The sequence below is a fragment of the Hoplias malabaricus genome, chromosome Y (genome assembly GCF_029633855.1).
Source record: "Hoplias malabaricus isolate fHopMal1 chromosome Y, fHopMal1.hap1, whole genome shotgun sequence".
Lineage (NCBI taxonomy): Eukaryota > Metazoa > Chordata > Actinopteri > Characiformes > Erythrinidae > Hoplias > Hoplias malabaricus.
In genome coordinates, this window is record NC_089820.1 from 76,975,910 (window position 1) to 77,000,290 (window position 24,381).

The following is a 24,381-nucleotide window of genomic DNA, read 5'->3' on the forward strand; positions in this document are numbered from 1 at the left end:
GTCCAAATGGCTCTTTGAGTGGTAAAGGTTGCCGACCCCTGCTGTATCATTCCATGGGCTAAGAAACACTTCCCAAAACCATTGTCTGAGAACACAGCTCATCATTGCATCCACAAAATGCAAGATAAAACTGACAAATGCATTGAAAAAGCCATCCAGATCCAGAAACACAGCCGCCTTCTCTAGGCCCATGCTCATTTAAGATGGACTGAAAAACAGAAAATTATCCTGTGTCCTGACAAATCTGAAATTCATTTAGCAAATCATGGAAGCTGCATCCTCCTCCGGGATAAAGAGGAGACACATCATAGGTGACGTAAAATAATTGTAAAGATGCCCCTTTCCCAACTTTTTTGGAAGGTGCTGGTGGCATCAAATAAAAAATATGTTTTTGAAAATACTATACACTTTCTCACTATAGTTATATATATATATATCATTGTACATCATTGCATTCAGTTTTTATTTGCATTTTGGCCAATGTCCCATATTTTTTTGGAAATGGGGTCATATCTGCTTTTCAAAAGTTTTACGTCCTATTAAATAATATAACATTCTAACTGAATTTAATAATTCCAAACCTAAGTAATTGCATTTGAATATTAGTCTCCTAAACAGGGCTGTTTTAAGGAAACCCAAATGTTATAATATTTACTGCAGTGCTACATAGAATTCTAGTGCACAAGCTTATATACTTTAGGGTCAAAATATTTTAAATGTGTATTTATATAGTCTAACTGAAGTTTGGATATGACATCTAAAATATTGAATTAAACAACACATGCTAGCATAATGGTTATGAATAAGGAGAACATCTGAAACAAATGAAACACTGTCCATTTTAATAAATCTTTTGAATATATTTTACTTGGCTGAAAATTAACAATGAGAAAATTTTAAAAGGCAAGGTGTTCTCCCACTTTTAGAACAGAAATGTAAGTGAAGGAGTGATGTGTGTAAAGGTTATAAAGAGGGATCTCTGACCTTCCAGCGACCATATTTATCTGCCACATAGCCACAGAACACGCCACATACCATGAAGCCAAAGAACACCATCTATCAAGTTGCAAAAATGTTATGTACATTAAAAATCTCAGGCATTAATCAGCAGCCACATATTACTGAATTAAATTACATCATATACATGAGTGTAAATAATTCCTCCTCTCTAATTTGCTGAAACCTCACCGTGGAGACCAGTGCCACCTGCCAATCCTCCAGTCGCCATTCACATCGAATCTCAGGAGACACCACAGCCAACAACATGATCTCCATCGCCTCTACTATCTGTATCTCACATACACACAATAAAACATAAACAAATATGTTAGTTATGTAGTATATACTGTATGATTGAATATTTAGTAAGAGAAAAAAAAAACAAATTCAAAGATACATACAGAACAATAAACCTCTTACATTAGCACTGCCCATTATAACAAAAAGTAGAATGTGAAAACGGCCAAAGCCAATGCTTTCCACAGCTTCCTCCACAGTGTAGGACTTCTGATCTGAGAGAGACAAAGAGGACCAAAGGATCACATGTCAGATGATACTGACCAAGAAAACAGATTAACAGATTAAGTAATCGTCATATGATATCCATAAATCACCAGGACAATAATACAGTGAATCACATATAAAAATAAAGAATTGGGGGTTATATTTGGATTTAAGCCCAGCTTTACTTCAATGAGTGCTAAACCAAAACCCCAGATATTTGCCCACAACATCCTTCTGCCTGTTGTAGCATAGTGAATAACATTGTTGTCCAACACAAGGCAAAGTATTGGAATACCAAACTAATCCCATAAGAGTCTTTTGGCATGATTCCTATTGCTACCATAGCCCAGATAGTAGATAAGAGACTCCAAAAAATACTATTGAAATAATTGCTAGAAATGGGGTAGGACCATGCACGGGTATTGGAAGCAGATTAAACAGCCTAATCAAATGAATACATTTATTTTATGATATTGTATTTTGTATGTCATATTATGTAAATTATGGTTATTTATCAATAACCTGAAAGATTAAACAACAGACCAAAACAAAAAATAAAAAAATACAGTAGAAAGCAAGACATAGTCTAAGACAGAGAGAAAGAGACCGGGAGAAAAAGTTAGAAGTGTGAAGCCCCACATAGCTCAGTATTTGTACTGTTTGCTGCATCTCTCCTGCTTTTCTCCTCTTCCTCCTGCTTCTGCTGCATCTCTTCTTCTACTTCCTGCAACTGGATGGCATTCACCAGCTGAGTCCTCATAGAGCTCTTACGCTTTCCAGTCATCTTCTTGAACAGTCACTCAATCCTCAAGCAAACAAGAGTACACAGTGTCACTAACATGAAGCATCACTCTTCAAAATCATCAAAAACTGAGTTTACCCTCTTGTGAAATCTAGTCTGCTTAATATGAGTGAGTGGCTTAAAATCAGTTTCACTAGGTGCTTTGCATATGAAACTTGAATTAATAATTTACTTTGGCTTACCTTCAGAACTAACAGTAACTTATCAGCAGGCTTGGAGTTTATTTTGTTACCACTTCAGGAGATCTGGACAATTTTAGAAATAGTGTGCACAAAATGAAACAAAGACAATGATTCTCTAAATTTGGTGAGATTTAATTTTTCTACTCCCAATTTTTAACCCTCTTCTTGATTTGCTTTTATTGCTGGCTTGGTGGTAGCACATTCACCTCTCAGCACTGGGATCTGGGGTTCAAGTCCCATCTGGTTGGATGTTCCCTCTTTCTGATGGGTTATCTTTGGGGTTTCTGGTGTCCTCCCACAGTCCAAAAACATGGAGGTTAAGTGAACTGTCCTGATGTGTGTTAATGGGTATGTGTGCATGTTTGAATATCCAGCTATGGACTGGCTTCTATCCTGAGTAAACAACCTAGTGCCCAATAAAATTGTTCTTGTAAAGATTACTGTAAAGCATGCTTGGTTGTCTACAAATGTGCTGTATAAGTGTAATTATAAATAAATAAGTAAATAAATATATAAAATGAAAAAATGTAACCTTGCAAAAATCATAGAGTCTTGGGTGTAATTATTTTGGTATTTGACATTTTAAGGTAAAATATGCATTGGGCCAAACAAGAATCAAGTAATTTTGCTCTTAAGAGAAACAAGAACCCTGGGTCATTGAAAGCCCACTTCATTTTGAGAAAGCATTATGTCTAGAAATAACATTACTTGATATTTGACTGGCTAATACAGTCTTGCTTTCAAATTCCACCTGGAATACTGCTCATACACACATTCATTTACAAAATATATGAGCTAGTTCCCCATCAAAAGTGTGTTTCTGCCTTGCACCCAGAGGTTCCTGGTAGGCACTGGACCCACAAGCGACCCTGAAATGGATGCGCGGTTACAAATGACTTAATGAATGAATGATAAATTCTGCACAAGGCTTTCAAAACTGAATGGGCAGACGGGACACTAGTGATATTAATTTCAGGCATCATGTTCTGGCATTCTGTAGTGGGTTTTCAATGGCCCATTGCCCTTGCTACTGCCTAGTTTAACATGTATGCAAGTAATGTTCCATGGTTGAATTAAATTTAAGATTTTATATTCATTATTCATTCATTGTCTGTAACCGCTTATCCAGAAAAGATCTTTATAGACGTCACTTCCCTTGAGCCCTAAATATTTTACCAGTATGTACATGAATATTATTTTGTGGTTGTCATTTATTTTTAAATGTGAATTTAGTTTTCAGTTGTCACATATTTCCCAAACGTGGTACACATTATTTAAACCCAAAGCCCAATTAGTTTTTGAAGGTAAGTCTAAGTACATGTCTGACCTTGCGTGGTTTTAATTCTTTCTTGACTTCAGCCAAGCTTGCATATATGTAAACACAGCTATTACACTAGAAACAGAAACTAGAAACTAGAAAGATTAAGATGTGCCCTTATTTGCCAGCACTTTATTTAAATTCTACCAGAGAGACGGAGAGAGATTACTTTCTGGCACCTGAAAATATGGACAGACAGAATAACTAATTCGCAGAGGAGCGGAAAATTCGAATAAGCTGGCAAGAAACCAACTCCAGCCTCGTATCATCGAGCATTTATCACAAAAACAAATCAAGCGAAATATTAAAGGAGTTCATGGAAGCACAGACAAGCAGGAAAACTTAATTAAATAGAATGTAAGCGTTAAAAACATTGGTTGTATAGTTAATCTCCCATTTCTGGTTAAATACAAAACATTTGTGTACCTGCCAACAGGTAAATCGCGTCACCCTTCAGCAGAGGAAGGCTGGAGAATTTTAAAGGGCCATGTACAGAGCTTTCAGCAACACAAAGAGTTGAGTTGGGCTGGGCTTGGCTCTACCCTGACTCAAATTTTGCAACCGTTGTTGTAAAACAGGTTTGTTTTAAATGCGGTCACGCCATTCTACTCTCAAATTTCTTGGTCTCGCTATCAGACGCTAAAGGGCATTCAGCTCTCTGAGGCTAAAAAAAAGTCACTTACACGTCTATAAATGGTACAGCATAATGCTGACAGGCCTTAAATAGTTCACATTGTTCTACGATGTGAAGCTAGACTGCTTATGTTGTCACTTTTGCAGCACACAACACTACACTAAAGGAAGATGTTCTCTGTTAGACGGCGACTGCCGCTATGGAAGGCCAACGAGCTCAAAAGAGTTGATGAAAAAAGGCGATTGTTCTCCACTGCTTTTGATATCCAACATATTGTATATTTTATTACTGTTATATTTCTATTTGCTTATTGAAAATGTTTTAAATGCTTTAAAAAATGCGGATTTAATTTGCTTATACATAAAAAGAACATGATTCTTAAATTGTAAATGTTTGTCCTTTTCCATTTTTTTTTAAATTCCACCTTGGATTTGGTCCCAAAACCCACATCCCATACATCAATGACTATCATAAAATGGCTGTAGTAGTTTTAAAAGTCCCTCATTTTTTACCTATTATATAATTTTCTAGCCATTGATTTCTATTCAACTTATTTTTTAATTTCACTTTGAACATTTTCATTATGTCAATATCATACATTACAGTAGCTACCTTTAAATGACTGTATTTTTTTTTTAAAAATCCACAATTCCTGAAAACATCCACCACCATCTTAATCAGGAAGGTTAGCCAAGTCTACACACTTGGTATCAAAAATGTTTACTATCAAGTTTTTCTTTTATTTCACTTTGAAGTTTGTCATTATGTCAATATCATACATTACAATATCTATTTTAAATGGCTGTATGTTTTTTAAAAAATCCATAATTTCTGAAACCAATCACCACCCTCTTATTCAGGAAGGTCAGCCAAGTCAATACATTTAGTATCAGAAATTTTCACTGTGAAGCTTTTTTTTTTTTTTTCAATTTGAAATTTGTCATTATGTAAATAACATACATTATAATAGCAATTTTAAATGGCTGTATTAAAAAAAATCCATAATTCCTGGAAAAAGGTGTAACAAACATACAAAATAAATATATCTATGTATGTGTATAATAATTATATACTGCTTTGGTAGAAATATAGTAACAGGTAAGCATATAACTGATTATTGGTTAGATATGCAGACAGGTTGATTGTATATTAAATTAGGTATAGACATGGGCCACTCAGAAGAATACCAGAACTGAGCTCGGACAACCAGCAACTCAAGAAATGACTGGGCACTATTGGACATTAGAAAAGTGCATTAACAATTTATTACAAACTGGTAAGTAAACAAAACAATATAACTATTTCTAGCCCAGGTAGAAAATAAATATCAACTTGAATAAATATCAACTCTCAATATTTAAAAAAAATCAATGTGAAAATTAAATCAACCAATTAGAAAAAACAATTTAAATTCAATTACAATACTCTGAGTGTGTGTGTGTGTGTGTGTGTGTGTAATAATGCCCTTTTCTTTTTTTTCCTTTTAGTCCCAATTGTGATGGAACTATTTCAGTCCATGGATCTGCAAAGGTAAGTGTTCCTCCTACCAGTTTGATCAGGGCTGGGCTCAAGGAAACAAAGATCAGTTCGAAGATGTCCGCGGAATGTAGAGAATACTCTAGGTAGATTCTGGGAGGCTCGCCATCAAATGGATTTATCCAATTTGTTCATCCAATCAAAAAAAACCTGACCAGTGCAAAAAGTAAGATAAACCCGTCGTTCTTCGACGAGCAACTTTACCCTTTGCGTTGTCTTGTTCAGCGACAAGTTAAACTAATAAATAAGCTTTCACCACTTATTTTCAACTTTTATCTAATTTTCTATGCTTTACAGCAGGAGAACCCCCCCCCCCGTCTCATCTGCTGGATGGACGCGAAGAGAGCTGAGCGCTCAGACAGGCACTCGCGCCTCATCAAACCGCCACCCGATTGGCCGGCTGGATTTATCATCAACCAATAGGAAAATACAAAAAAATAAATAAATAATAAAATAAAATATTTTTTCTTTGTTATTCCTGTGTTTACTTATAGCGAACTATTTCATTTTAATTAGCTTAGTATTCAAAATATTTAATAGTGTTATATTAGTAAACTTTAACAATATATTACATTTAATTAGCAGTTAGCTTATAAATTAAACTATGTTACTCAGGTTTATAACCTACATGTGGACCACCATGTAGTTCAGGAAAGGCAGCCAAGTCTACACACCTAGTATCAGAAATTTTTACTGTCAGGTTTTTTTCACTTTGAACTTTGTCATTATGTCAATATCATACTCTACAGTAGCTACATTTAAATGGCTGTAATTATAAAATGAAATGTAAAGTGTATGTAAATTTTATGAAATGTAAAGTGTATGTAAATTTTATGAAATGTAAAGTGTATTACAGATAAAATGTATTATTATTATTTTTATTATTTAAAAATATTCCATTTTCATATGAAATTAGCACCATGTTATTCAAAAATGTGAGTCTAGCATATACACTTACCATCACATTTTTACTGTCAACTCTTAACTCCAGTTTGAACAGCATATTTTTCAACAAGGTCAACATAGCCAACACACTATAATATAATATAATAATTAAACCCCACAAGGGTAGGATGTATAGGAAAACTACAAATATGTTTTATTACAAAAACATGCAGATTTTGGCACCATTGTTTTTTTCTATTGTACCATTTATAGACGTGCAAGTGAGCTCAGAGGGCTGAATGCTGATTAGCGTCTGATAGCGAGACCATGAAAATTGAGTGCCGGATGGTGTGACCACAGTTTCCCCCAAGTTTACTTTATTTTCACAGTGGTAAATCAAAGGTAATCAAAATGCGTCACATCAACAATGTGAGAACGTTCTCTTCGCTTACCTGTATGAGACGGGAGCAAGAAAGTTCATACAGGAAGAAGCTCCTGTGTTTTGGAGTCATTGTGGTTCATTCTCCTTCCCCGGTTAACTGCTAAGTTTAGTCAGTTCAATTGTTTACATGTTCTGTTGCATCCCATAATGCAAAGCACACCTGGCTACAGGAGCCGTTTAGCTCAAACTTGAGGAGTTCACATGATATTTGGGACGGATCATATTCTCACCACAAACAAACTGCTGAAGTGTTCGTTAGGGACCAGACCGATCACCTTCTCTCAAAAGTCTCGATGAGGTTGTTTTGGTCCGCATCCGAGTGCGATTACTGCACTCAAACACCTTCGCAACAAAGGCGTAGAGTCTGATTTAACAGGAACAGTGGTCAGGAACAAACAGTGTCAGTGTACCTTTCATTAATCGGTTTTCCATTTCTAACCCTGCAATATAAAAACGGAGAACGGCCCATTTCTATGGAGAGAGATTCGTCTCAAAATACAGTAAAAACAGTTTACAAGTGTGTACATGTTAATTCACAAATTAAACACAACTCACAAATATATTTCACTATTCACAAATGAATCAATCCAAATGTCTTACGGTCTGCAATTTGTACAAATACAGTTACATTCATAAATACATGTTTTTAGTTTTCATTGACATAATTTTATGCGAAAATAAATACATTTGTTTAAATTTACAATGCATATATTTGTAAAGTTGAAGTCTCTAATTTAAAATGTATAATGAATAGTGAAACATATTTATGGGGTCCAAGCACAGCTGAAGCCCTATTGTTTTTGCCCTGTTTCCTCTTTTCTTTTTCTCCTATGAAACGCGATGGGCAGCCCAAACCGTCAGTCCTACCCCAGCTAGCAAGGTAGATCTGGACCGATTCTGGCTGAGGCTCGGAACAGTCGGCTGGCTGCTGTCTCGGCGTGAATGCGGCACCTTGTGTCTGGCCCGTTTCCGGCTGCACGTTGGCACTGTCGGCTGGCGATCGTCATTGCAGTTAGCACACTACACTGATCAGAGCATTTTATTAATTACTGCGTATTAATGGTATGTGGCCCACATCTAAAAATAAAAGAAAATACTGGTAACTGTCTGGAAAACGATGTAAAAATGTTAAATAAATAGAATCATTATTTTAACTTGTTAAATGCCATACAGTTATAGGTAAGCTCTGTAATATTTTAGAATATTGATGTAATGACTGATGTAAAAACACGAACGACAGAAATGATTATGATAAATAGAGTTAATAAGGAGACAGTGCCGTGTTGAAGGGAGGAAATTGTGATTTAAGTTTTTGAAGATGACTGGACTGGAACGACAGCTTTAAAATGAATGAACTCTGAATGAGAAAACCGAAGGTGGCAGAAGCGAACCGCTGTAAAAACACAGAAGAAAAAAATGATGAAGATTTGCGCTCTTTTCTGTGACCGCGGCGCGCGAGCAGCTCTTATCGGCCTCAGGGAACAGCTTCATCCCGTAAGTATTTCAATTTAACCTTATATTTTTTTGATACATAAGTATTTTGGTATCGCCCAAATGTAGTTAATATCGTTAATGTTATGTAATGTATGTAAAAATCTGCATTTTTCCATTTCATACGTTATTATATGAACTGCTATAGTAAGCAGCTCTCAAATAAGGAAGTGGTCAGGTGTTGGGTGATGAACGCCATTACTGGGGAGTAGACCTTTGCCTCCCTCTAGTGGCCAAAGACAGCAGTCAGCCCAGCCCCTGAACAGCCTCTTGAAAGCCATCTTTTTGAGGGCAGCGTATGGAAGCAAATCTGTCTCATCAGACTTTGAAATATTACCACCTTTGAATTTGTAGCAGTGATTTTTTTTGCACTGAAATCTAATATAATTGCTCTTGAATAGAACTCGTGAATTTTCAAGAACACGTTTTCACTGTTATTATTCAAGGTTAATAAATTCAGATAAACAAATCAAGCTAAAAAACAATCTATTTCGAAGCTGACTACAAAAAAATCCACAGTAAAATTTCTTCATCTTCAGGATATCAATAGTCTGTTATATTGTGTCTTTATTGAACACTTTGAAAATAAAGAGATAATATCCGCGGAAGGAAGCTAAACGTGTAGTTTTTCCACGGTGTGGAAGTTGTGTTCGTATTTCGTCATCTAGCGGCGACAGAATGCAACTACTGCACCATTTAAGGTGAAAGAGAAAATCCAAATGAATCGATTGCTCATTCTATCTTGATTGCTCTATAGAGTATCTGAATTTTTTGTAACTCGTATTTTGGTATCTGAATTTGGTCTATCGAATTTGAGCAACTTCGAAATATATTGTTTGAATTTTTTTTTGAGCTTGAATTTTTTTTATCTGAATTTATTAACCTTGAATAATAACAGTAAAAACGTGTTCTTGAAAATTCATGAGTTCTTTTCAAGAGTAATTATATTCAGACGCATAATTTCATTGCAAAAAAAATTCAGTGCTACAAATTCAAAGGTGGTAATATTTGAAAAGCTGATGAGACAGATTTGCTTCCATACAGCGCCCCTGCCACCAAAATCATACCCACTCTGTGGTGGACTAGTCACTGCTATTGGAAAAATAAGGTAAAAAGTGGGAAACAACCTATGAGTGACTAAAGGTCCTCTGTGATCAGTTAAGCTGAGAGTATGGACAGAGTGCAGAAACAGGAATGTGTTCATAAATTTATGGCTGATTGGTGAAAGACTGCTCTCTATTAAGATAAAATATATTTAATTTCACTGTACGAACATGATGAGACGTTGTGTGACACACACATTTTTAACATGACAAATCTCATGCTACAAACTATTAAACCTCCTGTTTAATTTGCTCTCCTCATGTATTCTGGCACTGTGACTCTATTGGTGACAGAACTGCTTACAGATACTTCTTTTTAGAAAATGTGATGACGTCCCTCTGTAGAGCACCTTAGTACCAAAGTAAATAAATAAATAAAAAATTTCAACATGAGAAAAAATATTTTTGCATGAGTGTACAAAGGGGAACCAGGCTTGTGCAGAAATATGTAAATTAAGAAGTACGATCTACTCTGATGTAGTGATGTAGTGCTACTCTGGCCTCAGCACTGCAGAAACTGCACTGTGTAACTTTTGGAGGAGGTTAACATTTCTAATCAGTTCACAGGGCTTACTCACATTTATACACAGCATTCAACTTCACATATCAGCTACAAAATACACACTTGTTTTAATACATACAAAGCAGAATTTAATACATGGCAGAACTCCTAGGAAAAAAGCATTTGCATTTAAATGACAGGTATTTTTAACCAGTCCATTCAGAGCAAGAGAGGGTCAGAAACAGGAAGAACACTTCAGTCAAATGTACTTCACTCAGAGGCAGGAAGAGTATTTGTCTCTGGAGCCTCTTACAGAAAGATGCACTTCTACTCCCTCATGAGTTCTTTAATTCTCTCTGTGTTCTTCCTCTACATCTCAGGTAAGATCAATGCTGCATCATTCCTGTGCACTGGAGGTGTGTTCTTCACTCTCTCACTGCTTTAAATACACTTTGATTAACTCACCTGCTCCAGGGTGCAGAGTGGATACTGAATAATAACATTTAGGACGAGGGTGAAATGTGTTTGCTCAGTTATGACCAGTTTATTCCTCTGATATAGTTCTGAAGCAGTTCCTGAGTCGGAGTAACACTGTTGTACCATTTGACTTCTTCTCTGTAGAGTCTGAGAGTGTGAAGACACTGAGGAATGTAGCTGTAAAAAGTGGAGGATCTCTCACCATTCCATGTTTTTATGATGAACAATACAAATCAAACCCTAAATACTGGTGTAAGGGGTATTACTGGAGCTCCTGTGGAATAGTAGCCTGTACAAACACAAGAGGAAGAACATCAGTCACTGATTATCCGACCCAGAATATGTTTACTGTGGAACTCAACAGTCTCCAAGACTCTGACTCTGGATATTATTGGTGCGCTGTGGAAATCAAAGGTGGTTCAGATGATGGTGATTATTTGTACCTGACGGTCAGTGCAGGTAAGAAGTCTCTCTGTGTGAAGTAGAACCTGTTCACTGTAACTTAAAGCTTGTTTGATGGAGGGCGTGTTTACAGCACTCATTCTCTGCCTCTTTATTCAGATCCTGCTGTGTCTGTGATAAACAGCAGAGTGAGTGGTCAGGAAGGGGGCAGTGTCAGTGTCCAGTGTCTCTACAGAACTGATTATAAGAATAAACAGAAGCAGTGGTGCAGATTTAGAGACTGGAGCTGCTTAACATCCCAGAATTCATCAGTGCAGATCAGTGAGGATGGGAGAGGAGCGGTCAGTGTGGAGATGAGTGGACTGAAGAAGAGTGATGCTGGCTGGTACTGGTTCAGTGCAGGAGAAGTGGCAGTTACTGTTCACCTCACTGTCACTGAAAGACCTACAAGTAAGATCACATCTATCAGAAACACTGCCTATACACAAAGGCCAATGAGTATTTGGCCCAAATGTGATCTACATCTGCAGACCTCTCATGGCACAAATTTGCAATTGAATGATGCCATTTCTCATTTTCAACAGCAACAACAGCTGTGACTACAGTTTCCTCAACTGAGAAAACCAGTGACAGTGAGACCACATCAGAAGTGATCACAATCTTATGTTAGAATTAAAAGTAATGAATAAACTAAAAAAAATCCAATATTTGTTTTTCTAGGTGTCACAGCTCTGATTAAAAATGAAAAGTCAACAACAGCAAATAAGTAAGTAGTGAACTTCTGTTACAGCTACACTTTCACACTTCAGTGTAGTATACTTTTGCTGTTCTGCTTTTTGCAGAACTGTAACTGTCTGTTCTAAAAAATAACAACTCTGAAGATGTACAAGTTCCAACCAAAGTGTGAAATGAAGTATGAAACATACAAAAAATGCAAATGTCTTCCTTATTTAACAGTGTAAGCTCTAACAGTCTTAGGTCAGAGACTAATTTCTGTAGTAACTATGTTTTAGGAAGGCTTTAAACTAGAGAGAACATTGCTGTAAAAACATGATTGCCTTTAGTTACAAGAATATTAGTGAGGTCTGGTTTAGATTATTAGTTCTAAAAAACAAATACTTTAACACACCTTTTTTTTTTACCTAATTAAAAAAAACATTAGTGCAGGGCAGTCTTTTTGTTTGTTTGTTAGCTTTTAAATCCTGTTGTTCATTCACACCACGGTATTCCACAACATACCGGCGTCCTCTGCAGCAACTGCTGAACATATTAACCACTCAGCTAACAACAAGAGCGTGGACAACAAGTAATTATCACATCATGAGACATGTTTATTGATTGTGTACTTTAGTGATTGATAAAGCAGTTTCTTAGGCATGTAGCTCTTAAGCTAATGTTGCATCGGGTGCTCACCAAACTTCAGCTTCTGTCAGGGGCTACAATAACAACCCCCAAACCCTTTAACCTAGATGGCACCACAATGGCTCAGAATTCTAGTTTTCCCATCCCCGAGAGAGCCTCACTGAATGAGGGGAGACAGCACAGAATTAGAAGCAAGATTTATACCTTTATTAGATACAATAAAAAAATTAAGAAGTTTGTTAGCAGATAGCATCGATAAATCCTTCACGAGAAAAAAAAACAAAACAAGAATGAACCCAAATCACAATGCCAATTATACAGGCTGGATCCAATACCATCATACCTCAATAATAAAAAATAAATAAATAAGAATTCACCCCACGCACATATATATTTATTGTGAGTCTTTTCTTGTGAAAAATAAACTTCCAGTTGCCATGGGTATTAGCTTACTAGTATTGCTGTCTTCACACTGCTCACGTAGGGCTCAACGTAGCCATAGGTCAGCGCTTAGCTCACTATGTTATGAATAATTCAGATGAAACATAGGGACTACGTTCAAAAAGGATTTATGTTTCTTGTCAGCTACAGTGTGTGATGTAAATCCTATCATGAATATGTAAGTACTCCCAGATTTGAAGTTCGCCCATTGGCGAAAACCTTAAGAAGCGTGTAAACGTGTCATTTTTGGTCATGTTATCACAACAAATTTTTTACATGTTAATGTGCATGTGTTGACACGTTTAGAGCCCAGTGGCATTCCATAATAAAACACCGTTCAGCATCTAAAATGCACTAACGTATATTAATCGCACAACACATACCTATAATATCACGTCCCCAACCAGCAGTAAAAGTTTGCTGCAAAGTTCCACCACGCCAAACGAACACTCCTGCCCAGGACAGTACATATAGGCACCTCCCCTGTAAATTAACACACGTCATCTGACATCTGCCTCCACCTTGCAGGCCCAGGCACCAAAGAAAACACCCCTACCTCCTGCCTGTTACACTAATATGATATTTTTGTGTGTTAGTGACTCTTATATGCTTCATGGTGGGTCTCCTTTTCTTAATTAATAACTTACACAAGTCATGTGACTTAACTGACTGCAGCAATGGAAACTCAAAGCTTATCTGGATACTCCTGGCTGTAGGCCTCGGACTGCTCCTGCTCCTGGTCTGTGTTATAATCTTCGTATTGAGAAAACCTTCCAGTAAGTATTTGTTGGCTCAGGCTTTTAATCAAATGTACACTTTATTACACTCATCACCACTCACCCTTTCTCTCTCTAACAGAAGTAAGTCAAACAGAGAGCAGAGAGAGGAACAGTAACTCTGCAGTTCACACTGTAAGTGCTGTGAGTGATAGGGAGCTTCATGTTGTCTCAGGTCAGGTGTTTTGCAGGAGATAGTACTGTGCCTCTTTGGCATCAGATTTGGTCATTTGTGTAATGTGTGTGTGTGTGTGTGTGTGTGTGTGTGTGTGTGACTGAAATAGACCTCTACAGTTGAAGCTGAAGACTCAGTAACATACAGCACTGTGATTCCCAAAAAGAAGAAAGTAAGACTTTATTCTTTACCTTCATCTCCTTTAATGTCTGAATGTATAGAACACAAGGGATTCTTTTGGTTTACCACTCTGTCACTGATTACTTCTCTCAGACTTGTTTCACTTGAAACGTAAAGTACTTTCAGAGAAATGAACATTTAGGTGTAGCAAACTGTAATGTATGACGTTAGTCATTTTTGATAATATACTTTTTTATATATTATAAGATTATGAGATCGTGTGTGTGTGTGTGTGTGTGTGTGTGAGAAATAGATCTCTACATCTGAAGTTGAAGACTCTGTGACATACAGTACTATTATTCCCCAGAATAAGAAGGTAAGACTATATTCATCACAGCCATCTATTTAAAAGCTGTATCACTGAAACATTAAGGGATTGAGTAGTGTGTTACATACAGCACTGTTAAGAAATAAAAGTGGTTAAGATTTTATTCTTCTCAATCTCCTACATATAAACAGCTTTTGGTTACTGAAACATCTCCAGCCTGACTTACCTAAAACTGTCCCAATTCACAGCTCTCTCCAGCAGCTGAAGATGATGCAGTGATCTACAGCTCTGTGCTTCACAAATAAGAGGTGAGTCAAAATACACAATTCCTTATTATGTAATGGGTTTATAAACACATTCCAGCCTGTTTTTTTTTTCTGTTCTGCCTGATCACTGGCGTATGCAGCTCTATTAATTCATTCATTCATTGTCTGTAACCGCTGTCTAGTTCAGGGTATTCTTGGGTCAGGAGCCTACACGGAATCACTCGGTGTAAGGCAGGAACACATCCGTGCCAGTTCTTCACAGAGCGACACACACTCACACATTCACTCACACCTATGGAAATATTTGAGCAGCAAATCCACCTACCAATGTGTGCTTTTTGGACCTTGGGAGGAAACCAGAGCAAACGGAGGACACCCACACCGACATGTGGAGAACACACCAAGCTCCTAACAGACATTCACCCGGAGTGTGGCTCGAACCCACAACCCCAGGACCCTATTTCTATACCAAAACCAGGCCAGACCATTCAAAATGAAGACTCTGCCCTTGTACTTCAATAAAACATACTCACTTGAAAAAAAATGGCTTTAATGTGGTTTAAAGCTTTAAATATTTCTCATCTTAGTGGTCAGTAGGGGAACCAAACAGTACGGTAAACCCACATGTATTTCTCATACACTGATGTAAGTACGTCATATCTGCATTACTGACAACCTTGCTCTAATTCATTGGATGTTTTAGGAGTTACCCTCAGAGTCCAATTTGTATTCTCTCTCTGATCACTGTATGGTCTTTTATCAGTTTTTTACATTCGTAATATGTCTTAGTTTTGTTCATTTTTCATTCCTTAATTAACACATGCTTCTAATAAAAATATTATTAATATTATTATATTAGACCAGACTTTCTTTAATACTAATGTTGAGTTTAACACATTGAAGTAAACAAATGTCCTCTTTCACAGCCCACATTTAGGGTTTGAGGCTCAGCAAATAAATATGGAACAGTGCATTAAGTGTAAATATGCAGAAATGTTCTCTGTAGAGGGTGTGAATTGAATTTGAGCATTTGTCTTTGTACAAAATTGTAAATATTCCACCTTAGAACGGAAGACGTGTGTCACATTTCACGTGTGCTGAAACATGTCACATGCCTAATATACCCCACCCCAGATGAGATACGAGATATACTGCTACTGAGTGTGAATGCAGGTCATTTTTACAGTGCACAATTAATAATGATCTTTTTTTTGCTTAGTTTAATAAATGTATCAGCACAACAGAACAGAACACAATAATGGTCAAAATTAAAATATTTCTAACAATAATAATATATCTCTATTTCTAGAGCATTTTAGATATAAAAGCACATTACACACGAATATGAATGCAACACTGGAAAGGTGAAAAATAACAACACAGTAGCAGAACACTCAGCAACAAATCATAGATTTACCTTCCAAATATGTTTGTTAAGTCAGATTTAACCACATTGTAATGAGTCATTTATATAATTTATAAAAACCTGTAAAAAAAAGGATGTTCCACAAACTGAGCTGAAAGTGATCATAGGAGATTGCAGTAACCCTGAGCTGAGCCGGTGGTCTTGATTATAGCTGTTCTAAAGCATAAACAGATCAGTAATTTATGCCAAAGACAGGAGATTATGAAGCAGTTGAGTAGTTTACAGAATCTCCCATCTTTTTTAAATCTTGACAGCTCTATGATCACAGCGTGTGTGGAATCATTTGTGTGCCACACAGAAGCACTCTGACGCCCTGAAACAGAAAACACACCAGGGATAATAAAGTAGTGAACCAGCATTCATATCAGACTTACATCAGTTTAAAATGATAAACTCTATAATGTTAAGAAAGTCTGATCTCAGTGTTGTTCCAGTGTAAATATTTTTGTACATTTAATAATTAAGGAACCAGTGAAGAATATGGGCTTTTTTTTAATAAATATTAGCATGTTTCAGAACATATAAATGTGCTGTAAAGTAATAACAAACCCTCATACTTACATATTGACACCAGAACATGTGTCTGATGCTGTCAGAAGAGTCAAGAAATCAAAACAAGTCAAAATGCATTCTACTGTTTTTAAAACATAAACAATATTTATTAATATTTATATAGATATTATAATATTTATTATAGGTTCAGGTTTTGTTGATCAAAGAAAAATGTTTGTGATCGTACTTAGAGTGTCCATCATTCTCTCAGTTTGTTTGCCTCTGAAAAATGTATTTTTAGCTGCTTCTGTTAACATAAGAAACCCTTTACCAAGGAGGAAACAGGACACTTACATATCATGAGGAGCTGAAATATACCTCAATAAACCTATATAAAGGCTTATTACAATTGGCCTCGACTGTCACAGCAGCTGCTAATATCCAGTTGAATGTTAATATTAAAGATCATTTTTAGATTTCTTTCCAGCATTAAGTTATAACATTGCACTTTGTGGAGTGGAGTGGAGGTGTCTTATAAACAGAACTGAATACATAAGAGTGTTATAAAATATAGTACAAGATACAGCTGGTAGAGTTGAATAAGGACACAGTGTCACTGATGTAAGCACTGCTCTCTCAAAGCACTAAAATCTACATGAGTTCTAACAGTGTCAGTGGTGTCCAGAATCATTCTACAGGAGCACAGACTCAACCACTTCAGCTGTAGAAACACACCAGATCCACACCATCAGCTCATTATCATGCTTCAGGAAAGGAATGTATTTATAACATTGAGTGGTGGATGGTGGGTTAGTGAGGTGTTTTTGTTTGTTCCTTTGTGTTTTTCTAGCACAGTGTTCCTGTCTGTTAGTTTTAGACTCAGTGTGAAAGACAGCATTAACAAACATGTTTAATAAATCAATATTGGGCTCAGGTATGAAATACAGAAGAAATGTGTTATTATTCAGTCGTATTACAACAACAGATCAATTCTACTGCCATGTTTATGTTCGTAAATGTTGTAGAAGCTGAGGGTTAGTGCTTTTTTAACTGGTTTATTTCTAATATGCTTTGTGATCATACCTAATGTGGTGTCACTGATGCTGGGTTTCTCAGACGTAGAGACAGAACTCAAAGCGGTTGTTGCTGTTGAAAAGAAGAAATAAACTGGTGCCAGTGACACAGTTACAGCAGGACGGTCAACAGATATTTTCTGATAGATGTGATCTTACTTGTAGGTCTTTCAGTGACAGTGAGGTGAACAGTAACTCCCACTTCTCCTGCACTGAACCAGTACCAGCCAGCATCACTCTTCTTCAGTCCACTCATCTCCACACTGACCGCTCCTCTCCCAACATCACTGATCTGCACTGCTGAATTCTGGGATGTTTTAGTCCTCCCCCCTATGTACCATGTCCAGTTTATAAATCTGCACCACTTTGTATGTACATACTTCTTATCAGTTCTGTAGAGACACTGGACACTGACACTGCTGTTTATCACAGGCACAGCAGGATCTGAATAAAGAGGCAGAGAATGAGTGCTGTAAACACGTCCTCCATCAAACAAGCTTTAAGTTACAGTGAACAGGTTCTACTTCACACAGAGAGACTTTTTACCTGCACTGACCGTCAGGTATAAATAATTACCGTCATCTGGTGTCCCATCCCCTCCAATTTCCACAGCGCACCAATAATCTCCAGAGTCAGAGTCTTGGAGAATGTTGAGTTCCACAGTAAACATATTCTGGGTCGGATAATCAGTGACTGATGTTCTTCCTCTTGTGTTTGTACGGGCTACTATTACACAGGAGCGCCAGTACTTCCCTTTACACCAGTATTTAGGGTTTGATTTGTATTGTTCATCATAAAAACATGGAGTGGTGAGAGATCCTCCACTTTTTACAGATACATTCCTCAGTGTCTTCACACTCTCAGACTCTACAGAGAAGAAAGGTTACATGTCTCAAGTAAAAGAATAACGATCATTTAAATGAGCACACACACACACACACCAAGCTCATGTTACTATTAAACCTACTTTTTAACGCTGCTATATTCTGTCTCTCTTAGTGGCAGCAGTAACAACTCCAGCTCTTCAGAGGCTTTACACTAGCGGCTGGAACAATGCTGTTGGATTTGATTGTATTTGGCCACTAAGAGCTTTAGTAAGGCAAGATACTGATGCTGAATGATTAGTTCTGGATCACGAACACCACTCCAACACTTTCCAAAAGGTATTGGGTGGAGTTCCATCTGCCCAGTTGTTTGTTATAAAAGGAACATTATTACAGTTTATTACAGTCTGTCCTTTTCATCAATACAATGTCTCTTATTTTATAGAACAGCAGCAGTTATTGTGTGAGCACTGCCTCAGAGTTTCTTCCTGTTTTCAGCTCTTGTTGCTGCTGACTGGATCAGTGCAGGGTCCTACACTCAAACACATGGATGAATGTTTCAATTAAAACACAGTATTTACCAGAGTGTCACAGCATTGTGCTGGGGAAAGATCATCATATAGAGGTTATATAGAGTCACACTAAAGTGAGTTCTTGGGCAAGGCTCCTAGCAATGTATTAGCCTACATCTGTAAATGGTACTCTCTTAAACTCCGGTTAATTGATTACATTACAACTGCAACCGTTACAAATCATCAACAGGGGGCAGTAACAGACTATAAAACTGAAGTATTTATTTCTCTTCAGACGCTGCATTTGGGACAGACGTGTAATATACAGGCACCTGTTTGTATTTTTACACTGGTTTTCTACAGTAGCTCTGTACAAACTACAAGCAGAACACATCTCATAAATAACTAAGCAGAACTCATCTGATAAATATATTTACATCTTTATACTTTTCTCTGCCATGTTTGTCACACAATAAAACTGTTCATTCTGGTTGGTCTTCACCTTCCTCTCATGGAGCTTTGGATAACAGGGTCTTTGTGGTCCTCACGGAACACTGCAATATCCGCCAACTCTTTTAAATGGCAACGTATGAAGTGAGGCACATGAAAGCACTGTAGTCTTCATGGGCAGTTATGGACTGTTGAACAAAGAGTGCGTAAATTGATGATTTAACATTGAGGTTTTCATCAAACCTAAACCTATCACAATATTGGCTTAAAATCAACTCTTAATTCCCCTACAGCCAATCACAGTCATTTCACAGAGCTTACTCACACTCACACAGCCTTAAACTACACACCTTCTTTATCAAGTGCAACATACACCAATTACAGAATGCTCCGTCCTCTCTAGGCTTGAACACACTGAGGTCACTCTGAAATGTGTAACTGTTTTTCTGGGTAGTGTTCACTGAAGTGTCCTTCACTGGAAGCTGCTTCAGTGGGATTTGAGCAGCTTCTCTCATCTCCTCCAGTATTCAGACACAGGACTGAGGAATAGAGAAGGGTCTGTAGGAAAATGCAGTAACATTTAAGGTTTCTGGACACGGCCTGTTCCACAAATCGTGATAAACCCTCTCACTTTATTCCTTCTGTAAGTGACGGAATTGAGACAAACAAAAGAGCAATGTTTTCAATTTCTGATAATGAGAACTCTCACAATCATTCATTTCTTATTTTTAAATAAAATATACAGATCAGAAACTAGGCTAACATTTTAAACCAGTTCAAATGAACCTGAATTAAGATTTTATTTATTTATGTTTTAAGAATTCACATAAAAAAATAATATTTTAATTAACTGACTGTAACATCACAGAATCATCAAATGATCAAACAACAATCAATCATTTTTTAACTATTTAGACTATTTAGAGCAGGAGAGGGTCAGAAACAGTCAATTGTACTTCACTCAGAGGCAGGAAGAGTATTTGTCTCTGGAACCTCTTACAGAAAGATGCACTTCTACTACCTCATGAGTTCTTTAATTCTCTCTGTGTTCTTCCTCTACATCTCAGGTAAGATCAATGCTGCATCATTCCTGTGCACTGGAGGTGTGTTCTTCACTCTCTCTCTGCTTTAAATACACTTTGATTAACTCACCTGCTCCAGGGTGCAGAGTGGATACTGAATAATAACAGGGCAGCACAGTGGCTCAGTGGTTAGCAAGTTCGCCTCCCAGCACTGGGATCTTGGGTTCAAGTCCCATCTGGGTGGAGTTTCCATGTTCTCCCCGTGTCTGCGTGGGTTTCCTCCGGGGTCTCCGGTTTGCTCCCACAGTCCAAAAACATGGAGGGTAGGTGAATTGGCTTCTGTAATAACTGTCCTGGTTAATGAGTGGGTGTATTGTGATGGAAATTTGTTTATATAAATGATTCATAATCAATAGAGATATTTAATCAGCAATGGCCACGCATGTTTGTGTAAACTGAAATTGTTTTATTCCTAATTCTCTGTGTGAGACCGCAGACTTGTGTGTGTGTGTGTTTTAAATAACATATCGACACCTTCCTTTGTCTCCAGACCAAGGAGGTAGAGGGGGAGGCACAGGCCACGTCTGGAAAGGTGTTAGAAATACAGGAGATGGGGGCAACAAATGGTGGGAAACTCTGAGTTTTGGGAACAGGATACAGTAAAACATGACTGAAATGTAAAAGAGTGAACAGATGGTGTACTTCAAAGGGTTTTCCATGTATAAAAAGACGCTGAATGGTCAGCAGAGAGGTGAAAAACAGCGTTGCGCGCACGTCCCTCTCTCACGTTAATTAATAAATGCTGTCTTACTTGATGCCGACTCAGAGACTCAGAGAGCTGTCTTATTTTCTGTCATGATTTTTCCACCACAATTTGGCGTAGTCGGCAGGATGAGCAAAGGATTGTGGCGGAGAGAGGAGCAGTGAACACGGACCGAGGACGCTCTCCGGCAGAGACTGGACCCAAAAGCAGGGAACAAGAAAAAAATAGTACCGCGGGGGTCCGTGTGACTGATCATCCCTCCGCTAACAATCCAAGCCTCATCTACAAACATTGGTGGTGAGTGACAGTCTAATTTTTCGAGATTAATTATAGTTTAAACTATTCCCCTCCACCTCCCTTTAAGCACTCCGTCCTGAAATAAGTGTAGTTACATGACGGTGTAACGTGTGATGACTAGCCTGGTCATAGCGAGGCCTCTTGTGGTAAAATATATCACCGGAGTAAAAGAGTAGCCTGCTCATAGCGAGGCCTCTAGTGATAAAAATTATTATCACTGGAGTAAAAGACTAGCCTGGTCATAGCGAGGCCTCTGGTGGTAGACGTATCACTAGGGTAACAAAAGGAAAAGAGTAGCCTGCTCATAGCGAGGCCTCTAATTGTTAGACGTACTTTTAGAGTAACAGGTCCGGACCGTGGGAAGGAGTGCTAGTGTTAGGTACAGGTTACCTAAGTGAATAAATAGATAAAGGGAGGTGAGACGTTGTTGTTGGGGCTAAATTTATGAGTCACTAAATCAAGTAAGAGAGCAAGATGGGATCCCAGTTAACAAAAAAATTATATTTTAACCCAAAGATTCACACTGCGGCTCTTTTTAGTCAGATGAGCCAGGATTATGGCACTGATAGTGTAACATATGTCCCACTGTGGATAAAATATTTCGGATTCCCGACTACTGGGAGCCTCAGTGTGAAGTATTTAAATAAGTTCAAGGACAGGGTGAAACAACCACCCGTGGGATGCCCACGGGCGGTGGTTAAACACTGTGCAAAACATAAAGAAAATATGTTACGGGCAGTGGGGTTTTGGATAGAAGAAGCAGAGCGTAAGGAAACAGAAAAAAGGGAAGGGGGCAAAACTAAACCTCTGTCTCAGTGTCTCTCAATCACAGCCGATCCTGACCTCGATGCCGCCCCGCCGAAAAGAACTGCACCAGAGAACAACCGAGCCGCAGCAGCACCTGAGCAAGTAGCAGTGCAACCACCTCCACCATACAACCCACCAGAGCACCAAAACCCAGTGGTTCCACATCCAGCACCCGGTCCCTATGTCAATCTACAGCGGGAAATCAAAGTGTTGGACAGAGAGCAGGAGGGAATCGGTTTTCACTCTCCACCCGTCTCCGCCCGAACTCGAACCAAAACTTCAAGTGGAAATGAAGCAGGAGACCAATTCCCCCCGCCCTCCGGAAACCACACCAACCAAGGACAGATGATAGCCTTGCTCCAGAACCCAAGCGGCTCTTTCCCCATGGTGGAAGTGGCTGGCCCAGAAGGACCCCTGTTAGTACATCGACATTGGACTGAAAAGGACATGATGGAAGCTGCCTCTGGCCTTTCTGACCCCCGACAAGTAGGAGGACGAAAGTTTGGAGAAGAGTTTGAAGACTTTGTTATGTCTTGTCGCCCGACGTCGAACGAGATAAAACGCATTTTATTCCGAAAGTTATGTTCCAGTTATTGCAAGGTGGACCGAGGCTGGCCAAACGGAGATGTCCGCCTAGCCCACCCCACCTACGACCCTGGAGAGAACGCTGCACAGGATCCCAACGCTCCTTATCGAAATATGATAAGAGATTTGAAAACCCGTTTAGGAGATGCTTTTCCTTTAAACGTAAACACAGGAAAAATAGCAGCATGCAGACAGGAAGATGGAGAGACGGTTCAAGATTATCTGGTCCGCCTGACGAGAATTCATTCAGACTTCAGCGGACTGGACGCACCTGCAGCAAGAGCAGCTGATGCGGAACATGTGACCCCGTGGGAAGCGCATCTGCGCAACAGTTTCCTACTAGGTCTGAAGCCAGAACTTTCCAGCGCTATTAAGCAACATTGTGTGGGGTATCCTAGACAACCCCTCAGTGTCATAGAAGACCACGCTAAACACCACGAAGAACTCAATACTCTGGAAAAAAAGGAAAGAAAAAAGCGGGCAGACACTTTGGACCAAGCCATGTTGACGATGGTACAAGAAGTTGCAACCTTCCCCACCAGCGCTTCACGTGGAGGAGGCAGAGGAAAAGGACTATGGTGGGGTCGAGGGCAAAGCAGAGGAAGAGGATTTGCACGCAATGGGCCAGCTTTCCAGCCAAACGTGTTTCAAAGAGATACATGGGTGAATCGGTGCTACAATTGTGGCAAACAGGGACATTTTGTCAGAGACTGCCCGGAGCAATATGCTCAGGAGGAAGAAAAGCCAGAAACAGCACACTGCGAGAAGTGATGGGCGGCGGAGGCAGGACGCGCTGAGATGGGACACACTGACACAGTGAAAAGGGAAGTACTCTTTTCTTCTCAAAACTTAAGTTAACTGCCTGACTAGATAATTACTATAAATCTGCAGATCAGATAACGTTATAGAAACTAATGATAAAAAAAAAATAAATAAAGGGGATTTTATTGATAGACCATGCGAAGTATTTATTAGAAAAAATATATAAAAATGCTTCTATTCTATGTGTGGATCTATGTGCTGATCTGAAATATGTGATTTCAAGGGATTACCTAAGACTGAATGGAATCCCCCAGAGCTCTGGTATAAATATATATATATATATATATATATATATATATATATATATATATATATATATATATATATATATATATATATGCATTTAGCATGACGTATAGATTTATTTATCTAGACTGTATGCAAACATGTCTATATAAATAAATATTATAATAAAAAAAAATAAAAAAATAAATCCCCTATTTTGCCGCGTAGAGGCCACTGCGCGACAAAAAAGCGGGATTCATTTGATAAGGTGATTCGGTTGAGTCATTGGTTTAATTCAGATTGAATCACTGAGTTGATTCATTGAGGTGACAATTTGA

At 38.1% G+C, this 24,381-nt stretch overlaps 2 protein-coding genes across 5 annotated transcripts in view; one reads left to right on the plus strand and one right to left on the minus strand.

The window, feature by feature from the left end:
- The window catches only part of LOC136678854 (putative transporter SVOPL), a 28,252-nt gene extending 20,801 nt beyond the window's left edge, over window positions 1-7,451 (minus strand). For 2 of the 4 annotated variants that reach the window (XR_010796499.1, XM_066657018.1), the window contains exons 1-5: window positions 7,313-7,436; window positions 2,143-2,309; window positions 1,420-1,511; window positions 1,189-1,287; window positions 985-1,056 (exon numbers count right to left, since the gene is read on the minus strand). Coding sequence is in view for 3 of the 4 variants with exons in the window: in XM_066657018.1 (XP_066513115.1) it covers window positions 985-1,056; window positions 1,189-1,287; window positions 1,420-1,511; window positions 2,143-2,287 (408 nt within the window). In the remaining variant the exon portion in view is untranslated. Of the gene's footprint in view, window positions 1-984; window positions 1,057-1,188; window positions 1,288-1,419; window positions 1,512-2,142; window positions 2,310-4,231; window positions 4,268-7,312 lie in introns of those variants that run through there. The other 2 variants (XM_066657019.1, XM_066657020.1) reach the window with 2 other exon arrangements.
- A 3,582-nt stretch (window positions 7,452-11,033) lies between these two features.
- Window positions 11,034-15,502, plus strand: LOC136679037 (polymeric immunoglobulin receptor-like; the record flags this gene model as incomplete). The annotated part of the gene is made up of 10 exons (XM_066657304.1): window positions 11,034-11,334; window positions 11,437-11,727; window positions 11,862-11,909; window positions 11,998-12,043; window positions 13,756-13,856; window positions 13,939-13,991; window positions 14,141-14,203; window positions 14,465-14,527; window positions 14,728-14,787; window positions 14,928-15,502. Coding segments are annotated over 9 exons (1,023 nt in total), but the record flags the coding sequence as incomplete, so codon positions are not given.
- Between the last annotated feature and the right edge of the window lie 8,879 nt (window positions 15,503-24,381).